General features: G+C 36.7%; 1 protein-coding gene across 8 annotated transcripts in view; it reads right to left on the minus strand.

Annotated features, from left to right (window-relative positions):
* LOC149798369 (uncharacterized) overlaps positions 1–23,344 on the minus strand; it is a 153,611-nt gene that overhangs the window by 75,422 nt on the left and 54,845 nt on the right. For 7 of the 8 annotated variants that reach the window (XM_089963513.1, XM_089963516.1, XM_089963510.1 and 4 more), the window contains exon 4: positions 5,298–5,343. In XM_089963513.1, coding sequence (XP_089819639.1) covers positions 5,298–5,343 — 46 coding nt within the window. Of the gene's footprint in view, positions 1–2,486; positions 2,565–5,297; positions 5,344–23,344 lie in introns of those variants that run through there. The other variant, XM_089963514.1, reaches the window with a different exon arrangement.

Here is a 23,344-nt window from a genome sequence, read left to right on the forward strand (position 1 = left end):
TAAATAAATCAATGGCTAAACTTATGCAATTTTCAGAAATTGTTTTAAACAAGAGGCACAAATGGGTCTGGTATCACTACTTGGCATACACTGGTCAAAACGGCAAATGAACTAATAAAGCAGGTGCCATGGGTAGAAAGACATGCATATCAGAATAATTTTCAGCTATTTGACAGAAATCTGTGGTTACTCTTTTGAATAACGCTACTGAACTTAGATGGTGCATTGATATCTTTAATGTGAAAAGTTATCATGCTAGGACTATCTCCCACATCTGGTTTGATATTACAAGGCAGTTTTGCAAAAAAGTTAGTCTACTGTACTTTTTATAAGCTGTGTTAACAATAGCCATATCGGAAGGAAGATGAGCACAATAAGCAGATTTTACACCTGGTTGCTATGAAAGGCTCACCAATGCATGGGGAACCACACAGGTCATAATTTTGATAGTGCAATATTATAAGAAACACCCCTGCCAAGTTTGAGCAAAATCCTATCAGTCATTTAAGAGAAAAAAGTTGGAAATTAAAACTAGCTCTTTTGTGAAATCACACAATTGCTAAGGGATTCACCTAAGAGATTCACCCTAGTTCTGTATAGAATTTATTCTTAATAACATTCCAACCATTTCTGATCAAATTTGCCTTGGCCATTCTAGAGAAGTGGCTGAAAATAGGTTCTCCATATGGTTGTTCATGAAAGCCAAATGTAAATTAACTTTAAATCAGTAAATAAAAAAACTTCACTCTGAAATCCGTTAGTAAAATTTCAGTCCCAAATGTCCATGTTACATTAAAATGAACCCCACAAAACCATGAGAAAAGATGCAACTAAAACGTGAACATGGCTAGTCTGTGGTTTACAATATAACACAAGATCACTTCATTAATATGCATAAATCTCAATTACTATTTAACTCATGTGAGATCTTGACCATAAGAGTCTATATTCCCTATCTAATCAAAATCGGATCAAAAATATGTCTTCCAGAATGGTGACAAGCTCAGCCTATCAGATGCATGATGAACTCATTAACATGCATGGCTCTCACTCATTATCAAACTCATCCAAGAAGTTGATGATGTAAGCCTATATCCAAGTTTAATCAAAATTGGATTTGAAATAGGGCTTCCAGAATGGTAACAAAATCAGCTTAGAAATCAGGGTCATTATCACCTCTTATTAACATGTTTGCATCTTGCTCATCATCAAATTTGTCCGAGATCTTGTGATATAAACACAAATTCCAAGTCTTATCGAAATCTGATCAGAAATGTGGCCTCCAGAGTGGTAACAAGTTTAGCCCAACAGTATGATATCAGAACATCTCAGGAATATTAGTGGTTTTTGCTCGTTATTAAACTTTTCCAAGATCTTGATAATACAAGCATATATTCCCAGTTTTATCAATTATCACATATTCCAAGATGGATGAAAATTATATCAAACACATTGCCTCAACACAAAAACGTTGACAGAAGAATGGACAAACACAGCACCATACCATAACCACACATGACCTTTGAATCCAACATTGCCAGCTATATTATGTACAATCACAGTACTGGAAGAATGATCCAACATTTGATGAATGCACATACATGTATATGTCTTATGGTGGGGGTGAGCAAAATTTTAGTCAATGTATCATAAATATATTTGTTACTTCATGTAAATTAAATATATTGTTTCACTTCATCGTGCTTGTGCAATTAATAATCAAATAACAATATTGTATGAAATGAAAAACAATTACTTAAAGCTTCATGCTGTTTTCTTTCATTCTACACCATCATACATGTATAGCTGATACACCAATTTCAAGTACAGTAATTGGTTTGTGGCCAATGGGTTCCAAAATAGTACTGTGTTATATCTTTGATCTTGTTAAAGTGAAGGGCATTATAATGAGGTAGAGCTGTATATAAACTAACTGACTTTTAAACTTTTGTCAAAACATGTACAAATTTACACATATATGCCAGCATGTACCAATCACATCTCATTCTAAGGTGAAGTTAGCAAAGCCCATTAAACTGAAAGGATCCCTGTATACTGTATGTACTAGCTTATAAGTTGAGTCAAATTGCAAACAAAGATCCTAATCTGCCATATCATAATGCGACTGCAGATTCGATGTTGTTTGTTCTACTGATTACTCCTAACAAACTACACAGACCCAGATCTGCTGGCACATTATGTGCTTCCAGATCAGGGTCTGTGCAGCTTGCAGTTGGACTCTACTTAAAAGTGAGTACAGACAGTATGTTTTATCTCTTGCAACTTTGCCTGTATAAGTATTTATTTTTTCAGTTAACCAGGATCCAGTTTTGCCAAAATCAGAAGTTTGTGCTCAACCTATAAATGAAGGTCTACTACAGAAGAACAATTTAAAAAAAAAAAAAAAACAGTCATTTTCTGATTTCAGCGAGGCATATATTAAAAATGTCCATTAGAATTAAATTACTTGTATACATTCTAATCACCTGGACTCTAAACGAGGCAATGGTGGTTCAAACTGCCCAGTGTCCCAAGAGAAATCAATTCCACCTCACAAACACTTGAATCAAATCACCCACAACAACTAATACCAAACAAATAATTGGGTCGATGTGTTTACAACAGACCCGATTTTATTCACAATCCACCTGGATGCTTTCATTAATTCCAGGGAGAGCTTTCAATATTTAAAATTAACAAGGACTAATGGGAAAGTATCATCTTACTACACATTCCAGATCTGTGCCTTATTTCCATGTGTACAATTCAAATCCAACTGCTGAAAAGATACCCTGACCTGCTGGTAAATAACATGCTGGCAGATCAAGGATATATGCACTATTTATTAGGAATTATAAATAATGCAAATATCTGATCTACCAGTGTACTATGTCATAGAAGATCAATTTCTATGATGCATGTAGTTACTGTATATACATGCTTATGCAAGACATAAATTACTGTACAGTATATACTTGTATATAAATGAAATAAATTATTGTATATTAGGGCTTTTGTTCTATAAAAAGCAGGAGAGCTGCGAACAGCTCTCCTGGTAGTGTTCAGAAGAGTTATTCACTCTCCTCAAATATTTATGCCATCATCATTTACAGTACTTCATCGTTTATGGTAAATGATGTCATATATCAAAATGGTGGAACCTGCAAACGTATCAGTATTTGTGAAAAGCAACTGCCATGAAATCTGGGACAAAAACTGAGAAGTTTACTCAGAAAGCATCTGGAAATCTTTGTTTTGAACAATAAGATTGTTTTAGCAAGTTTCTAGCAGATTTCAACTTAAGGTAGCAATGACATTATCGGACATATAGAGGGAGGTAACCCACTGTGGAGTGGAAGATACAGATCTAGTGCCACATAATGTGCTGGCAGATCTGGATCTGTGCAATTTGTAAGAACTAATCAGGAGAACAAACAACACAGACCCAGATCTGCCAATACATTATGCAATGGTAGATCAGGGTCTACATTATCTGCAGTACAACTATACTTATAAGTAAGTATAAAAGGTAGCCATATGTTATGCACTAGTGAATACAGTAATTTCAATAGATTTTATTGACCTCTCTCCCTATCATTAAAATAATGTATTCCACAGAGCTATACATTAATTCTTGTCTTCCAGTAACTAACTTAATTATCAAATTGCCAGCTGGAACATTTTTTAATCAATTAAATTAAAATCAATCATAAAATAATTTGTGCTTCGAATTAGGCATGAAAGGTTGTACTCATTCAACTGAGTTTAGTGAGATGCTCATTTATACATCAACCATTTTTTAAAAAGGTTCCAAGGCTGCCATAAAGTTTATTATTAAAGACCTGAAAGTCATTAAAAGAACATTTTCCATAGTGATCAATATTTGCATATGTACCTCAACTTTCTGTACAAGCAATGAAAAGTTGTATGCTGGGCAAACATAGAAAGCGAATTACGTTTTCTATGGGGAAAAAACTCATTATATAACACAAAGCTGATTTGACTTTTTGACCCCATCTCACACAGTTACAATTGTTCATGTCATTTACATCAGGCCATAACATGAAGTAAAAGTTTCAACTACCCAAATGTGCAATGTTTGCTTACATGGATACACATGCTCATGCTCACATGTGAACAATGTAGAATTTAATGCCATCACATAATCTGTCATCATATCAGGGCCTGTGCTTGTTAGAGCATGGATTGCATTATGCACTGATACAGTGGACCTTCACTAAAAATCATCCGGTATAATACAGTTTCTGATATAACACTGTCAAAAAAATATAGTGGGCATTTGCTATAAAACACCTCAGTATAACACTGTCAAAAAGGTAATCCCTCACTATTAAAACACCTCAGGATAACACTGTCAAAAGGTGGTCCCTTGCTATAAAACACCTCAGAATAACACTGTCAAAAGGTGGTCCCTTGCTATAAAACACCTAAGTATAACACTGTCAAAAAATACAGTGGGCATTCACTATAAAACACCTCAGTGTAACAATGTCACAAAGGTTATTCTTCACTATAAAACACCTCAGTATAACACTGTCAAAAAGGTGGTCCCTCACTAAAACACCTCACTATAATAGTTTGATATAACACTGTCAAAAACAGTGGTCCCTCAATATAAAACACTTTAATATAGCCATTTCTGATAAAACACTGTTAATATAACAGTGATCCTTAACTATAAAACACTTAAGTATAACAGTTTTGATACAACACTGCCAAAAAAGTGGTCCTTCACTATAAAACACCTCAGTATAACACGGTTCATAATATAACATTGTCAAAACAGCAGTGGTCCCTTACAATAAAACACCTCAGTATAACAGTTTCTGATGCAATGCAGTCAATATAACATATTGGTCCCTCATCAAAAAACACACCTTAGTATAATACTATCCCTGATATAACAGGTATACTCATGGATCCCACTTTCCAACAATTATACTTTTCATAAATTTGACCCCAGAATATGGTGCCTCACCTATATTAAGGTACAATTTTATAGCTCTGCAGAACAATGTTAAAGTGAGGGACCACGCTATATGCAGCATATCAAAGTCAACAAGATAAATCCTTCAACACACACAATACTTTTCAATAAAAAGGTTATATTGGTCTACAATATAATGGTCAGCAAAAGATTACTATTTCTTCTGTTTCATTAATTTAATGAACACAGTTAGCCACAACTTTCAAGCAAAATGCTGACATCTTGTCCTGACAAGTAATAATAAAATGAAATGTCCAAATTTCAAAATCTGTAAAATCCTGAAATTTACCTTCACTGTCTTTAAACTTTTTGACTGCAACTGTTTCTCCGGTTTCCTGCAAAAGAAAAAATGCAGATAGGTATTCAAAGCAAATATATCATTTTGCGATAGTTACTGTCTTATTTAAAAGGTTTCAAACACAACAGCCTCTCCAAACAGTAAAAGCATTAAAAAATTTCATCTTTTGATACTATAAAATGCAAAATTTCATGCATTTATAATTATTCATGCAAATTTAGTGAGAATGAATTTCTACAAATATTGATCCATGGCAAAGATAATATTCTTAACTACGTTTGGAAGTCTACCATTCTTCTGTAAATATTTTAATTACAAATCCGCCAACTGATGCCATGAATATAATACTTAAAGGAATTCATTTTTGTTGACATAAACTAGACCTACCCCACCTGTGGATCTGTCTCTGCATTAGCATAATTTTGTTTGAATATTTCGAGTCATCAAACAATGCTCTCTTTTCCTTTCCAGTGCAAAACATTTTGTGTGCAATAGTACCTTTGCATATAGTGATACAGGAAATATGTAAATGAGAATGAGAACCTAATGCAGGTGTTAGGTGAATATACATGTATTCTTCAATGACCTTGAGATACAATTTAATGTTTAAAATTTTTGACATGTGGAATCTCTCTCTCTCGCTCCCTAAATATATACACACACACACACACACACACACAAATGCATGCAGTCCTCAAAACCAAAACCTTAATGTAACCAGAATCCCCTCAAGACCAAAAATTATTTTAGAGACCTTAATTCTTGCTTCTTTAATATCATCATTTTTTTCCTGGGTAAATGAAACCTATCAAATCTACATATTAAAACAAATTTTGATCCAAAATTTAAATTTTACACTTAAAAAAATAACATAAAACCAAAACTCATTTTCAACTCAGAAATATATTTTAGCTGCTAAATTCCTGCAACATGCTGGAATGGATTAATTACTGATAGCAAATACTGTAGTAGGCTCATCTGTGACTGACAAGGATATGAAAATTGTATGGGAATGGGAGGTTAAAACAATACCTGACATGCTAAACGCTTGTAGGTAAGCCATTTGTGAAAGATTATGTTTATCTGCTTATTGATTGATTGATGTATTCATGTGTATACATGATAAAAAGAATATTTGTTGTTGCTGTTTTAAATAAACATCAGGATATTGTTTAAAAAAATGCACCTTTGATGCTTCACCGATGGATACCAACTACACTGATCTGATTTTCATGGGAACAAAATTCATTACATACATGTATTTAAAGTACCAATATGGTCATTTGTCTTCATTCACAGGTCAAGATGTCAAAAGTACCAACTATGAGTTACAGGACTGAACTATTCTTACAGAATAAAATGAGTCTGATCAGTGAGACTGAATCTACCAAATCCTACAATGAAAAATATAGGGGAAAAACTGGCATAGGAACATCTACTGTTGCAAATATTCTAAAGAAAATGGAATTCTAAAAGAATGAATTCTAAAACAACAGTGATGCAAACAAGCATTATTACAACAATGCCTGCAAATCTGACATACTAAATGATCTTCTGTGGCAATGGCTTAACCAAGTTAGGACCAAGAGCATTCAAATCTAAGGTCATAATATAAAATCTTTCTTTTGTTACATATGCACTCTAAGATAAATAGATGTTTTTTCACCTCTGCAAAAACCTCATTAAAACCCAAAACCTCTCAAAACCAAAATGGGGGGAAGGGTTTTCAATTTTGAAGAGTTTCATTGAATTATTTTCAACATATGTTACCATTTTGAAGTCAGTTACAAATATATGTGTCGATTCAATATAAAAACATTCTGCTTACTCTTTCAAGAAGGTGACAGGAATTAATGATTAACTGACTCTGGTTTTTCCATTTATGACAAACTGTACAATGTACATTATAGATTTTATGCAAATCACATCTGCCAAACTGTTATAATAATTAGAGATTTTATGATATAAGCAGCAAATTCAAGCAATATCAATGCCTATACTGTAGGATTCGAGGGAGGGGCAGCTGTGCTGTCATGCTTAGCATATACAGTACTTTTAATCATATTTCCTTCAATGATTGATTACATAACGGAAAAAAATTCATTAATTCTCCAGGGTAATAATTCAATGCTAAATGGGACACATACTGAGAAAATATTTCATAATTGACACTTATTCCTGCTTGGCTTGCTCGGCTATAAACACAACTTCCATCCATCTTAATCATTTCACATTAATTTCAACTTCAACTGTAACTGATGGCCTGAAAAACAATTTAATTGCTTTGGATTGAATAGCATGGAGTAGCTATCTGAATAAATATTTTCTGTGTAAGTCCCATATAAAGATAACAACTAGTGTCCAAATAACTCTACAACATTAACAGCTCTAGGGTGCTGCAATCTGGAAAGCTGTGTTGCACTTTATCATGCAAAGGAAGCATTGATCATGTAATTCATACATATTATAGTTGAAGAGATCTTATTTTATACAAGATTGCATGAGACATTTCAGCAAATGTTATGTCTATGCCTTATTTTTCAGTTACTGTGAATTCATGTATTTTTGTGGCTGTCTTTGACAGGGGGAGGGGGAAGGGTGCAAACAAATTATATTTTTATTGTCATGTGAATTAGTGAATTTGCCTGACAGAAATGGCAATTAGTGTAAAATCTGGATTGTATTGATCTCAAAATCTACAACCAGATTTAGGTCAACAGCACATACTGCTACACTTTCAAGCTATGCCTTTGAGGGGATAGGGTGTGTGAGCATTGCCTGACCCATGCATCAATTGATTGCATATCTTATGAAAACAGTTCTTATTGCTTTCTGCATTATTTTCTTCTGTGGGTATCTTCATCTATGTTTGATGCATACCGGCATCATCTATCCAATATCTATGCCAAGATATTTCATATGAATGTAGTTAAAATTTTGTTGAGCAGTTTTTTTGTAATGTGGCCATATCTGATGCTGGCGTAATATCATCTGTACAAATACAACGTTTGTTCAAGGAAGGAATCTTATTGTCAAATTCTGTATAAAAAAAATTACTGAGAAGTTTACATAAATATTTTTGTTAATATATTTTTAATTAATATTTTTAGCAACGGTTGCCATATTTGATGGCAATGAGTCATTCTTGTCTGAATCTGAAAGATCTCTATGTCAGGGTGCATTCTTTCAAATGTGTTTGAATTTTCTTCAGGTTCTTTGAGAAGTCATTTAATGTGTTTCTGTTTTTAGTAAAGCATCCATAGTTGATGGTAGATTGGCATAATTTGTATGTATATTAAATTCTTTTTGTCATAGTGCACATTATCAAATTTGGTCAAATTCTATTCAGTGCATTTTTGAGAAGTAATTAAAAAGATTTTTGGTTTATAATAAAAGCAGTTATTACTGACAGCAGATCCAAATCATCTGCATAAGTATGAATGCAATTTCATGCCATGATCCTTTCTGTCAAAGCGGGTTAAATTTGGAGGTGCTGTTTTTGAGACAAAGTCATTTAGATGGTTTTTCTATTTTTAGAGTTGGTGGCCATGCTGGTGCTGCATTAGTTTCTTTTGTACAAACCTGGAAATCAAATATGCAAGAATGCTATTTATGAAATTTGGTCAAATTCTGCTGAGTGGTTTGTGAGAAGAAGGCGCTTTAGAGTTTTTCTATTTTTAGTAACAATGCACATATTAAATGCTAATTGGCATTATTTCACTGGCACCTGAAAGTGCTTCATGCCAGGATGATTTCTGTCAAATCTGGTAAAATTCTGCTGAAAGGTTTGAGAATGAGTCATTGAAAGGTTTTTCTATTTTTAGTAATGGTGGCCATATACAATGGTGGATCAGCATAATTGACCCAAAACTTGAAAGTTCTTAATATCTGGATACTCTCAAGTTTAAATTTGTGTGGTGAATTTTGAGAAGTTTAAAACATAAGCTGTGGATGCAGAATGCCTACCATATCCTGGATGCAGTGGCATACCTTAGGCTTACCTTGGACTTATTGGCCAAGTGAGTTTAAAAAAAAAAAGGAAATCTTAAAGCTCACAGTTTCATATTAAGGTGCTTTCTCTGGGCCCTTGAGTTTGAGTTATTTTCCTTTTATCCAACTGATCTGATTTAAAATCTTGTTGAAACTGTTCTACCCACTGAATATACTTGTAAGAAGAGTCCAACTGCAAACTGCACATACCCAGATCCACCATTGCATGATGTGCCAGCAGATCTGGGTCTATGCAGTTTATTAGGAGTAATCAGCAGAACAATTAAAACAGACCCTGATCTGCAGGCACATCTGCTGGATCTTGTTGTTTGCAGTTTGACTCAATATACAGTGTATAAGCAAGTATATACAGTAGGTCCCACTCTCTTTGAATTCTGTCATCATGGTATTGGATGCATGAGCTACTAAATGAACTACATAATACTGCCAATTCACTAATAATGACTCATGGAATACCAATTTACATGGATTTTGTAGCTGATGCAAACCCACAAATTCAGAAACCCAAAGAACAAAGATCTTTTTAGGTAAATAATAGAAACCCCTGCCTCAATCCAAAAGATAATTCAGAGTACAAAACAAAAATGTAAAGTTTGGCAAAACCATGAAAACTGACAAGTATGAAAATCAGTTAACAAGCATGCATACACGGGAGGGATTTACAGAAGCTATGTTGAGTTTAGTACCAAGACAAGGTGATCCAAATCAAGCAATAAAATATTATCAATACATGTCTTGCTATACGACATCATCAATGTGCCTCTTCATATTATATCATCAATGTGTCTTGTCATATTACAATATGTCTTGACATATAATGACATCATCAATGTGCCTTGTCATATTACAATATGTCTTGACATATAATGACATCATCAATGTGCCTTGTCATATTACAATATGTCTTGACATATAATGACATCATCAATGTGCCTTGTCATATTACAATATGTCTTGACATATAATGACATTATCAATGTGCCTTGCCACATTACTGCATCATTAAACAACCCAACAATTTAACCCAAGACAACAAGACAGTAAAAAATGCAAATCCACAAGAATTTCTGTCTCATGGATGTTTAATTACACTGTATAATAAATTTTTTTTTATGTATTTCCTCTCAGAAAGAAGGATGCAAAAATAAAGATACCATAACACACATATTACAGTCTACAAATGGCCCCAGAGTTTCTCTTTAACCAATAGGTAGAGTCCCTGACTCCCAGAAATGCTTGCAAATGTGCTTGGGTCTCCTAATTGTTTCAAAGTGCACTATAAATAGCACCAGGACACTTAATGGAACTCTCAATATTAAAATTCTAAGATAAACCATGGACCCTGAATAAGGGATTACAAAAGCACTGAATGATCTTATTACCAAGTTGACCCCTACCAATAATCAATATAGCTGAAGTTTCAATATTTTAAATGCATGGGTTAAATTCTTTGATACCGGTAACCATTAAACTGCCTTTGTACATACAGTGTGATTAGAAGGAAAGAGGTACAGTACCAAACTGCAACCTTTAAAGTGCCTGCAGAGAAAAACTTGCAATAGTCCAGGTAAAGACAATTTCTGAATTGCTTCCTGTTGGCAATACCCCAGCTTTCTCTATCTTGGCTTGGACTGTAACAACAATCCTACATAGCACCACTAACTCTGTGAAAGGGAATCCCAATAACACTTTTCTAGGAATCACACATGCCACTTTTCTATTAACTTGAAGCTTTGATTAGATAGGTTATTAGCAAACTGTATCATCAGAAATGTTTCTATTTTCACTACAAATTGTTCTTACCATATATTTATGAAATTATGTCATTTAACAGTCATCCTTACAAAACATTCTGGGTCATTCTGTATGACTAAAATGTGGGAGGGGTGGAATGGACATGGAGGTGTTCTGCCAATCTCAAATTGCAGACAAATATGTACATATATAAAATTCTTTCTTATAATGTAAAGTGTATCAAAATTTCATTTCAAAGAAAGTCTCCACTTTTGACATGGTCTTTGAATCATTATGGTACATGGTGAAATGTATGTGTACTCAACGTACAACCAGGTTAGACAACTACACCACAACAGAACCAAATGTTATTTTTTTTAAAAAAAGCCTTTAATAATACATGTATATGTATTTGGAATTTATATGCTTATCACATGCATGAAATAAATACCATAAATGGCACATTATATGCCACCACAGTGTTTAATAGTCCTCTATACAAGTAATAATGGGGGATGGCTAACTCTAGAAGGGACCCTCAATGTTAAGGCGAAAGAAGCCACAAGGCATACATGGTAAAATAAGTTCCATAGAAATAATGATGTTCTAGGCAAGTTTTTGCATTCAATTCTCTACCATGTGGCATGCCAGGATCAAGACATGCAAGGTTCCTTTTGGGCTGTACCCATGTGTCTATGACCCTTTTTTCCCATCTGAAGCAAGAAAGTTCCCTCCATCACAACCACAGGACAAAGTTGCACATAGGATTCTGAGGGCAGGGAACACAGTCTCCTTCACCCTCCAAATCTGGGGGATACACACCGTTTACAGAGACAAAAGAAATAATAATACATAATGCACTAAGAGTTTGATAAAAATGAGAAACTCTTGGTTGCTCCATCAGTTTTGTCACAATAACTTTGTGGTCTGCATAGTACTATCATACTTTCTTTAAAGACTTACATTATTGCAATACAAGTTTTATCGTACTGTGCCAATTAACTCATGAAAACATTATCTGGTCAATCTGAAATGAACTGTACCAGAGTATTTTCCATTCTGGATCTAATGTTCTCTTATTCAATTTTAGCGTACACACATTATGTACCAGCATTTATCATTATATATCATGTTTTCTTATTCAATTTTAGCGTACACACATTATGTACCAGCATTTATCATTATATATCATGTTTTCTTATTCAATTTTAGCGTACACACATTACGTACCAGCATTTATCATTATATATCATGTTTTCTTATTCAATTTTAGTGTACACTCATTATGTACCAGCATTTGTTACAATAAATATTATGTTTTCTGAATTACTTTTCTTTCCAAACCAGCAAATCATTAATTACAAGATAAACTGTGGATCTGAATAAATTTTGTCACTTTTTGTCAACCACAAAATAAATTAACTCTTCCTCACCACAATGGCAACTTAAATGTCAAAAATATGTTATGCTGTCAAGCACATTACATTGCAACTTAATCGACTATCACAAACTTTGAATGTTTTCATTGTCATATACATCATTTGATGTTCATTGTCATCCTACAATTTTATTACCTTCTGTGACTTTGAATATCATTAGCAACAACAAAGACATGGTTGGACATCACTAATGATAAGTTGTAGGAATACTGTTCAATTGTTTACTGATGAACAAGCACACCTAGGGTCAAGATTTGGAAGACATGGGGGGGAAATAAATGTGAGAAACTCCTGAGCCTGCATTCTATGTGCAGCACTGCATAGGGCACATTAAAAAAAAACCCGCACAAAAACAAAACAAGAAGCTTATGATTAATGATCATTACATTTTATTTCGGACTAAATGAATCAAGAGCATCCTACAATCCTTGAATAAAGTGCACTCATTGCCAAAGAAAAATAAGATGATCAATTTTATTGACTTAACAGCAATGTCTTTCTGACTTTGATTAGCTTGAGCCCCAATCAAGCACATGGTTATATTCAATGTTAGAAGGAAAAAAAATGTAAAGAAGAGATGATGACATTTTCATCAATCACGTTGGTGATTTCCAAAGGGAGGAAAACTGTTGACTCCAATGTCCAAAATAATTCTTGAGAATGGTTACTTGAGCATGAGGATTTCAAATCCCAGTATGGAAGACTTGCAACAACAGGTGGCCAACACAAGCTAAATGTTGAAAGAGATCAATAGCATGATGAAAAGAAAATCATACCAAGTTACAAAAGTTCCTCAGACTACCGACACTCCTATGATCCATTCTGACACTGGACCATGTCTGTCATATCATACAAGTCAGTCTCTTACATACTATGATAGACAGGGTCTGGTATCACAACAGAGTGATCACAGGAGTAATCTGAGGAACTTGTATGATTTTTTTCTTCCTCCAGGTTATTGATTTTTTTCAACATTTAGCTTGCATCAGCTACCTGTGCTTGCGGCTATAAGGCTGATTATGATACCAAGTGACCAAGTCAAGGATTTATTCATTTCTGCAATAAATATTTACATTTCCAGCATTATCTGCTTAGACTCAGTCATTATAAAATCAGAACAAAGCAGTTTCTGCAATTTCCTTGTCTACTAATATAGCCATGTCTGGTAAGTGCCTGTGATAATGATGTGTTTGAATTTCTTGAATGAACAAGAAATAGATAAGGTTAGTTGCAACCTCTAATGTTTTTCTAAATTACTGGACTTTCTGACATGGTAAGTGCTACTGAGTCCCATTATTTCCATTTTTGGAATGAACACTGAACTTGAGTACTAATAATGGATCTCTTTATGAGAATTTTGACCAAAGAGGGAGAGGGTGTGTGCATTTTAAAGCATGTGCTAATGGTATTAAACAAAATATGGCATATTTGGTACATACACTGAAATTTCCATCCAGATTGTACATGATATGTAGTCTGGAATACAGTTATGACGGGCCAGCAATCAATGAATAATTGATCACTTCTGATAAGTAATTCAATCTTAACACACGATGATCAAGATCATATTTTGCCTGTCAATACAATAATACTGTCTGAAATGCTGTCTATATGCATGTTTATGGAATTGAATTTGGCCTGTACAGCAATGGTTTTTTTTGTTTGTTTTTATGTTTTACAGCTTACCAACACATGAAAGTCACATCATTCTGAGCCAAGAAGAATAAAGTGTATTGCCTGGGACACACCATGGTAGCTTACATGAGCTGATCCAGTGGTACCTAAGATTTGAACACACATCCTTCTGGTCACCAGTCCAGAAGGTGTGATACGACTATGCTATTCTTACTTGGGGACTTCAAATCAAAGTATCCAAAATACTGCTGTAATGTGGTGGAAGTTATAAAACATTAAATAACACTTAAATTAATTTTTTAAAAATTTAAATTTAAGAGACCTTTGACAATGCTATTAAAAAAACATTCATAATATTTTGTGACTTGATTTAGCTTGAGCCCAGATTGTGTGTCAACTTCCTAGTGAATACAAAATTTTAATATCAACCACCCATACTCAGTCGTTGGATTCATTAAGCTGGCATGTCATACATGATATTTAAAAAATGCCTGATATCGCTCACCAGGCTTACATAACTTAAAAGCTGACCATTTCACTAAGCAGGCTTATGAAGCATTGTAAGAACACAAACTATGTAAACTCCTAAGCTTCATTTATACCATGTTGATTTTACCTATTTACTATATCCTGAAAAAATTAATGATAAATGAATATTTCATATGCAATGTCACTTGCTCATAATTAAAGTCATCCACAATTTTTGATAACGTAAATCCATTTACAAAGTTTTTCAGACATTGGATGAGATATAGTTTCTAGACCTAGACAGATACATGTAATAAGGCCAGGCAGTCAGGTACCTCAGCAAGGTCAGACAATCAGATGCATGATCAACATGGGCAAATCTTAATTAGTATAAAACCAGTCTACAACAAGTCTGTTTACCAAGGAAGAGCAAAATCCAATTGCAATTCATTCTCCAGAGTGTAAACATAACTAGACAATCTGATACCAGATTAATTCATTAATATATGAAGATGTTGCTCATAAAAACACCTGGATCAAACATATAGTTGCCAGGCCCAGTGTTGACAATCTCAGAAAATCAGATGCAAGATCACTTCATAAACATGCGTAGGTCTTACTCATAATGAAAACCACACATCTTGACAAAATAATAGTCTTTTTACCAAGTCAGCAGCAGGGAGGGCGAACAGACCGAAACTAAAAGTAGAATAAATAGATAAAAACAGTTTCACAAATACAGGAGGGCCAAACACACAAAAACAGTTTCCCTGCGGGGTCCGTCATTGAAAAATCCATGATCGGCCCCCCCCCCCCCCCCGCTGTGAGAAATGCTTCGACGCCAAGGAAAAACATTTTTATGTTAACCATACAATGTATCAAGTCCGATACGGTATCGTGTCCGCGGGTCGTGTAAATTTATTGTCACAAATCCATGCGGGTTTCTTTGAGCGCGACTAAAGAAATTCTTAAACTTATTAATATCCATATCGCCGCTACACCAGGTTTGATGAATATTTCTCAACGTGTGAACATCAACTCCATTAAACACAGCAAGAAGATTACAGTTATCCCTGATTACTTTTGGTATTTGTGTGTAACGTTGAGTAACATAAATGACATCGGTGTTTTTATGACGACCCCGGGAAAATATTCTTGCAGGATTTTTTTGCTTGTCCAGCATCACATCATCATACACTACTAGGTTATTTATTTCCCCGTTAAGGTCTTCAACGCTGGGAGCTTCTTCGATATCAGTGATAAATTCAACTACTTCCTCGCCGTCTTCACTCAGTGCTTTTGCACTCTCATTAAAATCTTTTATAACATCATAGCATCGCTGATCATCTACAGATGGTGCTACCAAATACAGCTTATCCCACTTCATCCACTTCATTATCATGTTCAGCAGCAGTTGCGTTTTACCCGATCCTGACGGTCCTATGATGATCATTCTGATAGAGTTTGGTAGCACTGAATTATGCTTGACTGGTTCTTTCCTTCGCGTCGCAGAAAAATCAGTGATCTCCATTTGTATATAAAGAATAATAATTATGGATTTATATTGTGTAAAGTGCAAGGCACGAACCCCTACAAACGACATAACAACCATTACAACAAAAAATAACAGACAAGCACTTTCTGGTACGTGTACGCGATGTGGCACAAAAAAATTTAGATTTCAAAAAAAAAGCTTAGCGGAGGTGACATCGCAGCCACCCTCGGACGACTTCCAGGTACCCCTTGGGCAAAGTATCCCGGAGAAAAGCATCTCCCAGGATACAATTACTGCGGTCCAGGGACCCGACTAGATATCAGACTTGATGAACAGTCTAAACCAAAACCGGGAGAGTATCCGATAAACGCTATCGACGCAGCGTGTCACATACATGATGTTGCTTATCGAAGTAAAGATCTACAAGACAGGCATATCGCGGATGTGAAATTAATTCATGCACTAAGCGCCATAAAAAATAAATCATTTAAGGAGTCACTCGCTAATTGGTTAATAAGATCAGCGATGAAATCTAAATTAGCATTAGGCGCTGGATAATTAATAACAATGGAAGCGATTTATTATTCCCCAATCGGATACTGGAGAGGTAACTCAGCAATTAATAAACTCGCCAGCGCAGCAAAAGTAACACGCAAGGTTGCCAAAAATTGGCTATCAAAACAAGCAATATGGCAAATCTACCTACCACCACCTCGACAAATCAATTTTGCACATTTTGATGTTAGTGTGCCCAATGAAGTTCATCAGGCTGACATACTATTCCTGCCTCATGATACTGTCCGTAGAAAAACATACAAATATGCGCTAACAGTAGTTGATGTTGCTAGTAGATACAAAGAAGCAGAACCGTTAGCGACTAAAACAGCGTCCGAAGTCGCCTCTGCGTTTAAACGAATTTATCAGCGAGGACCTCTAAGCTGGCCCCGATTATTACAAGTTGATCCTGGTAAAGAATTTCAGGGCGCGGTATCATCGTTGACAAAGCAGCATAACGTTGTTATACGACGAGGGCATACTGAAATTCATCGGGATCAGGCAATTGTTGAGCGATTTAATAGAACACTCGCTGAGAGATTATTCGGATACCAGTACGCGAGGGAATTCATTTACGATACGAGATCTCGTGAATGGGTTGCAAGACTGCCAAACGTGATAGCCGCACTGAATAATGAAATTACCAGAACAACAAACATGAGACCTGTAAATGCAATCACAAAAAAATATATACCCGGCGTCGAACGTGGACATATTTCAACGCAGCCAGGGACGCTAGCGTTCCCACTGCTGGGTAATGTCACCGTTAGGTATTTATACGAACCAGGCGAACTAGAAGGAGGAAAAAAAAGAGCAACCGATCCCACATGGAGTGTTACTACACATAAGATATCCAGCATAACAAGATCAACTGGGAGAAACGCAATCTACAGATTAGATTCAACTGCTCCTCAGCGTGGATTCACACGCGAGCAACTTCAGGTGATTCCCACGGATACACAATTACCACCTCGATCACTAAAGTGATTCGCGGAAGTGATTCAATCATTTTAAATAACTGCAGCAACACCTCTGCGTCGGTTACACTCAAGACAGGTCAACATCACATTTTCACGTGTATGACCACGACTGCTATCTATTCTATCTACGGTAAATTGTCTTGGGTCGTTTTTCAAATACTGCCACAGCAATAAACAATTACAACTCGCACAGTGATTATTCTGCTGTTGTTGTAATTGTATAATGAGTGTTTCGTCGAGATCAAACTCTCTACCATTTTTTTTGTCGCTCTGTTTGTAACCGGCTAATTTCTTTCTTATTGTATCATCAACGATTGATCTGTTGATGCTGTCGTTGACAACATCATCTAATACAATTCTTTGTAACTGAGCTATCCTTCTTACTCTTGACACGGCTAAATAAACTAAATTTGACCACTCGATGCGATCATCAACAATCCAAACTGTTGTATCTGAAATAGTTAGTCCCTGCGAACTGTGGATGGTCATAGCGTATCCTAGCGTCCACGGGGATTTGCTCATTTTCAGTGCCTGTTCAACAGCATCAACATCAACTGTGACAATATCATTTAATACTAAATTCTGTTTCTCCACCCCCGACGCAGTCAGGCGCCCTGGAATATCAACATCAATATTCTGCAATCGCGTATCAGCTGGTCTATAACACAACGGCACTGGCAACATGGGAAATTTCTTCTGATGTAACTGAAATAACCGCTGCTGAAGTGTGTCCCTGACTATCTTTCTACTTGCCACAATTAAATCACCTGGTTTCCACGTTTCCCAAAAGTCGCTCAGCGAAGTCTCTGGAATTATTTCACGCATTATCTCACACTGGACTTTATTGGTTTGTAGCCTGATCAACGCCTTAAACTCTTTCAGCGTTTCATCGAGTGATCTGTGATCGTTAGTTATTTCCTCATAATAATCTACAAAAGTTTTCAGCCACTCGTGTGGAGATTCACCTGTAAATGGCGGTGGTTGACCATGATCGCCGCACATCACCACTGCGGTATTTTTCTTTAGCAACCAATCCAGAAACTGTTTTAATATATCTAACGGCACAGTGTCTATCTCATCCCAGATTATTTTCTCGGGAATATATTTCGTACCCATTCGTTCAGGTGTCCACGTGCCGCCGCTGTATTTGAAAAAACTGTGATACGTGCACGCGTTAACATCCCGTTGCCTCATCTCCCTGGCAAGTCTGTGTGTGGGTGTTAGCACAATCATGTCAGAGTTTCTAAATAATTCAATCGCCCGAGTTGTCTTACCAGAACCACCAGGCCCGTTCAGATAAACTGTTTTGTGTCTTGTAACAGGATCGTGCACCGGCGGCAACAACGAAGTTGTCCCCGACGAAGACATTTCTGCGCTGCGATACTCATCCTTGATTTCAACGTCAGCTGATTCACAATATCCTTGTAACATTTCATTCTTTATTCTCCACGAGCCCCACGATGGATCATCCGATATAACATTATCCAACAGCGCTGAGTGTTTTTTATCGATATAAAATGAATCCGTTGCAACTCTCACTGCGATAACAGGGAATCTATTAATCATCGACAACAAATTTATGGATACATAAGCTAGCATCGAAGATCTCAAATGTGTGTACTGAGATGATTCTCCGTCGATATAACTAAAAACAGTTCCTAGTTTTTCCCCGTTTGACAGAAACACATCTTCGCGGTTACAGAACATGTTGTTCGCGGCTGCATCAGCGACAACAAGATCCAATTCAGTCTTGTCCATGATTAATCGACTGTGATGTTGTTTATGATCATACGCTCCACCTTGAGTGAATTTCCCTATTATTCTTCGTCCTAGATCTTTTGCTGTGCTTTCATCATTTCCAAGTTTGCTTTTAAGTACTTCAGGAGCTTTCTTGATGATAGCGTCGATAGAAGTTTCTGGATGTTCTCGTGACCAATCTTCGATGACTTCTTCTAACGTAACCCGCGTTGGAGTTGGCAACCAAACTTCGGTTTGACGACAATAACATATAATCGCTTCGCTGACCGTCAGCGACAACAGTATTCGACTGTCAAGCATGTATCGCAATAACACTATCGGTGCCCATCGCTTCTCAACGAAATGTCTGCCAAACCAAACATAACACACAGGATGTAAATCCTTAGCGAATTTAAACGACGACACACAAGCAAATCCTGTCAGGTCAAAATCAGGCAATGGTCCGTTTACAGCAACTCTTGTCATCGAGTTTGTAACGTGGCCAAACCGTTTAAAATATTCGCTGCATTCTCCACGCCCAAGGAAACTTCCTGGATAACACGCCGTCATGTCCACGGATATCATACCGCGGTAATCATATCGAGTATTCCACAAACCGCCGTGTCCGTATTCGACACAGCTCTGTTGGATATCCCCAAGAAAACTTTTCGGAGTTGGTCTCCATGAATTTCGTTCCCGGGCTACATGTGCGGCAACACCGGGGACAGTAAAACAGTGTGTCAGTAACGTATCAATGTCCGTCGCATGATATTTTTCTGCGAGTTTTTTCATTTCGTGCTGTAACGCCATTGTTCTGTATATTTCCCCGTCGGGTCTCACAAACTGATCATATTCTCCATCTTCGCTACTTCTGAATAACCACACAGACACCGGATCGGTTTTACTTATCTGATAAATAAAATCAAACATGGAGTGCCTCGCACTCTCCCCGTTAGCGGTTCCGCTCGGCAATTCCGGATAATACTTCACAACACGGTCTCGCGGGAATATCCTAACCGAGACAGACCAGGCGTGACTGTTATGATCGATAATAGTTATTGGTGCTCCACGGGAATCATATTTACACGCATACAATACCTCACCGGTTAACGATGAAACCGTTATAGGAAATTTTAGTAATCGCTCTAGCTCAGCAACATCATTTATTGACGCTCCTTTATCCGCTACTCGTGTCGCCCACGCTGTTATTTTAGTTTGTCTTAGCGGTGTTAGGCCGTTTCCTCGCATTGCATTTTTAAAATGTTCCATTACTCGCTCAGCTACACAATTCATCCTTGACTCTGTCAGCGACACCCTCATCGGGGCGAGTTTATCAACGCGTGGTTTCTTTATCGGATAAATTCCATAAACGACCGCGGTCACAGGATACGCTCTGGCATAATACGGTTTATCAATCCCAACAAGTACTCCCGGGTTTGAGTCTTTACTTAACAGAACGGTTTTCCCCCGCCTGGCATCAAGAACAGGGTCTAGTTTGTCTCTGATAATCCACTTTCGGGTTCCCTCGTCGTCGACTCCAACAATAAATTTTATCTGCACGAAATATCTTCTATCGTCGAGATACTCAATTATATTACGCGCGATTGTATCGTTGATGGTACCATCAATGATGAAACTCAAGGAGTTTTCACGGGAAACTCTTCGAGGAGAAACGCTCGCGTTTCCGGGGATAATTTTATACGAAGACCACGTGTGTGCGGCACCATCACGACGAAACTCTTCTTTGGCGTTCTTGATAACACCAATTACCGTTGCTAACTCTCTTCGTCGACGATCAGTGGTTAACCGGTCAAGATCGAATCGAGAACCTGCGGGTTTTATTCTGGATAGTCTTTCAAAACTCATTATTATAATTAAGACAAATATTTAAATAGACAAATATATTATATATAATGAACGGAAACTCAAAGAGTTTCTCATGCAAGTGGATCAAACTTAATTCATCAGCGCCGTGTAGCAGACGTTGCAGAGGCGAATACTGTGGACAACATGCTCAACAGGTCCGCGGTGGGAGTCTAGGACCGATACCGTGTATCAGATGCGGCATTGGAGTACGAGGAAAAACGCAACTGTGTTCGGCGTGTGGTGGAAAGCGATACCGAGAACTAAAACGGTATTATGATAAAAAATATCCAGCCTCGAACACTCTCTGTGAGCGTGATTACATAAATAAGTTTTCAGACAAATTATGAATTAGACAAATGATTTGCTTATAGTATAATGAATCAAGAATTCGTCCCCGAACAAGAATTTGTTCCCGAACAAGAATTTGTTCCCGAACAAGAATTTGTTCCACATCCAACTATTCCAAATTATGAAGCGTCACACGATGGTACAGTCAGACACTGCCGGCGACGGAAACCAATCGGTGTTGTATCCAATACCGGTTATCTAAAATTCCATGCTGGAGAAAAAGATTATCTCTGTCATCGTTTCGTCTATGAATATTTCCATGGATTGATCCCTAAGGGTCTTGTCGTTGACCACGTTGACGGGAATCCGACCAATAATGCCATAAACAATCTTCGGATGGTCACGCAACGCAAGAACTGCTTACTGGGTAACACAGGTCATTGTAAAACAGTTGGAAAACGGGCTGTTAAGTCTCGAAATACAGAGACGGGCCAAGAAATGATATTTCAATCAATGGCCGCAGCTGGCAAATATTTCGGTATTTGTCAACCTTCGGTACAACGAGTCGCAAATGGGATCTACAAAACAGCATTTTCAAAAAAGCTCAAACAATATATTTCATTTTCCTACATACAGCTTATCCTCGACGATAACTCGTAAACACTCTCATGCAATTTAAAAATATAAAAAATATAATAATATGAATCACGAAAACATAAATGTCATAATTGTTGAACTCGAAAAATTGCAACAGCGTGGTTTTAATATTTTACTAAACGCTGAAACAATTATGTCAGATTTTGAATCGTTGAATGAGCGCGCCGGCAAGAACAATCTCGCCGCGTGTTATAGGTTCATTAAAAATATACAGAATTACGTTTACGGGTCACTTGCGTCGATAACTGACGATCAGGTATCTGAATTCGTTCCACTGTGCGGCGCAGTTGAGAAGATCAGGCTTGGATTGTCACAACAATATGAGACTCGAAAATTAATCAACACCAGGGTACGACGGCTACAAGGTCACATAAAGAATCTTGGAAACGCTAACACTTCCGAAAACTCTTCGAGTTCCGAAAACTCTTCGAGTTCTGACACGGAAGCGCCTACGGGTACTAGTGTTTGTGACTCCGTCGACGAAGTATAAGTGCGTGGAAACGCTATGCGTGAGCGATGCTAGCATCGCCAAAAACTCTTTGAGTTTCCGAAAACTCTTTGAGTTTCACACACTGAAAGTGTCTCACGCTTTGTACATTTTCACGGTAAAAAAAAATGTATTATTTTTTTTTGCCCTTGGAAACTCTTTGAGTTTCAGGGATGCTAGCATCGCCAGAGAAACGCTAGCATTTCCAATTTCAGAGTGTGAAACTCAAAGAGTTTTCGAAATGTTTTACATTTTCAGGATTAACTCGAGCGCGGGCGCATCAATACAACAATGAGAATAGTTCATAATCTGTTCTCGTTGACACCAAACTGTGATCATATGATTTTGCTGTAACTGCGTCAATTGTGACGGAGTTAACAAGAAGTCTTCGTTGCCATACACGTCAACGATTATTTTAACGGGGAAATACTGTTCTGGGGGCTGACTCTTTGAGTTTCCAAATGCGGTTTTTATTGCCGTGTGAAGAATTTGCTTATCATGAATATGAACTCGTGCGTGAATGTATTCGCACATTATACACAACTGTTTTTTTTTAAATGCGTGAGCGATGCTAGCATCGCCAGAGAAACGCTATGCGTTTCTAGGATTTCACCAGTAAGTGTACCGAGATTGTCTCGCCACGCAGGTCCAACAAATTTCCCCGTTGGTCGGTGAGTTTGAAATTT

The sequence above is a fragment of the Sinohyriopsis cumingii genome, chromosome 6 (genome assembly GCF_028554795.1).
Source record: "Sinohyriopsis cumingii isolate HCF-2022 chromosome 6, ASM2855479v2, whole genome shotgun sequence".
NCBI lineage: Eukaryota > Metazoa > Mollusca > Bivalvia > Unionida > Unionidae > Sinohyriopsis > Sinohyriopsis cumingii.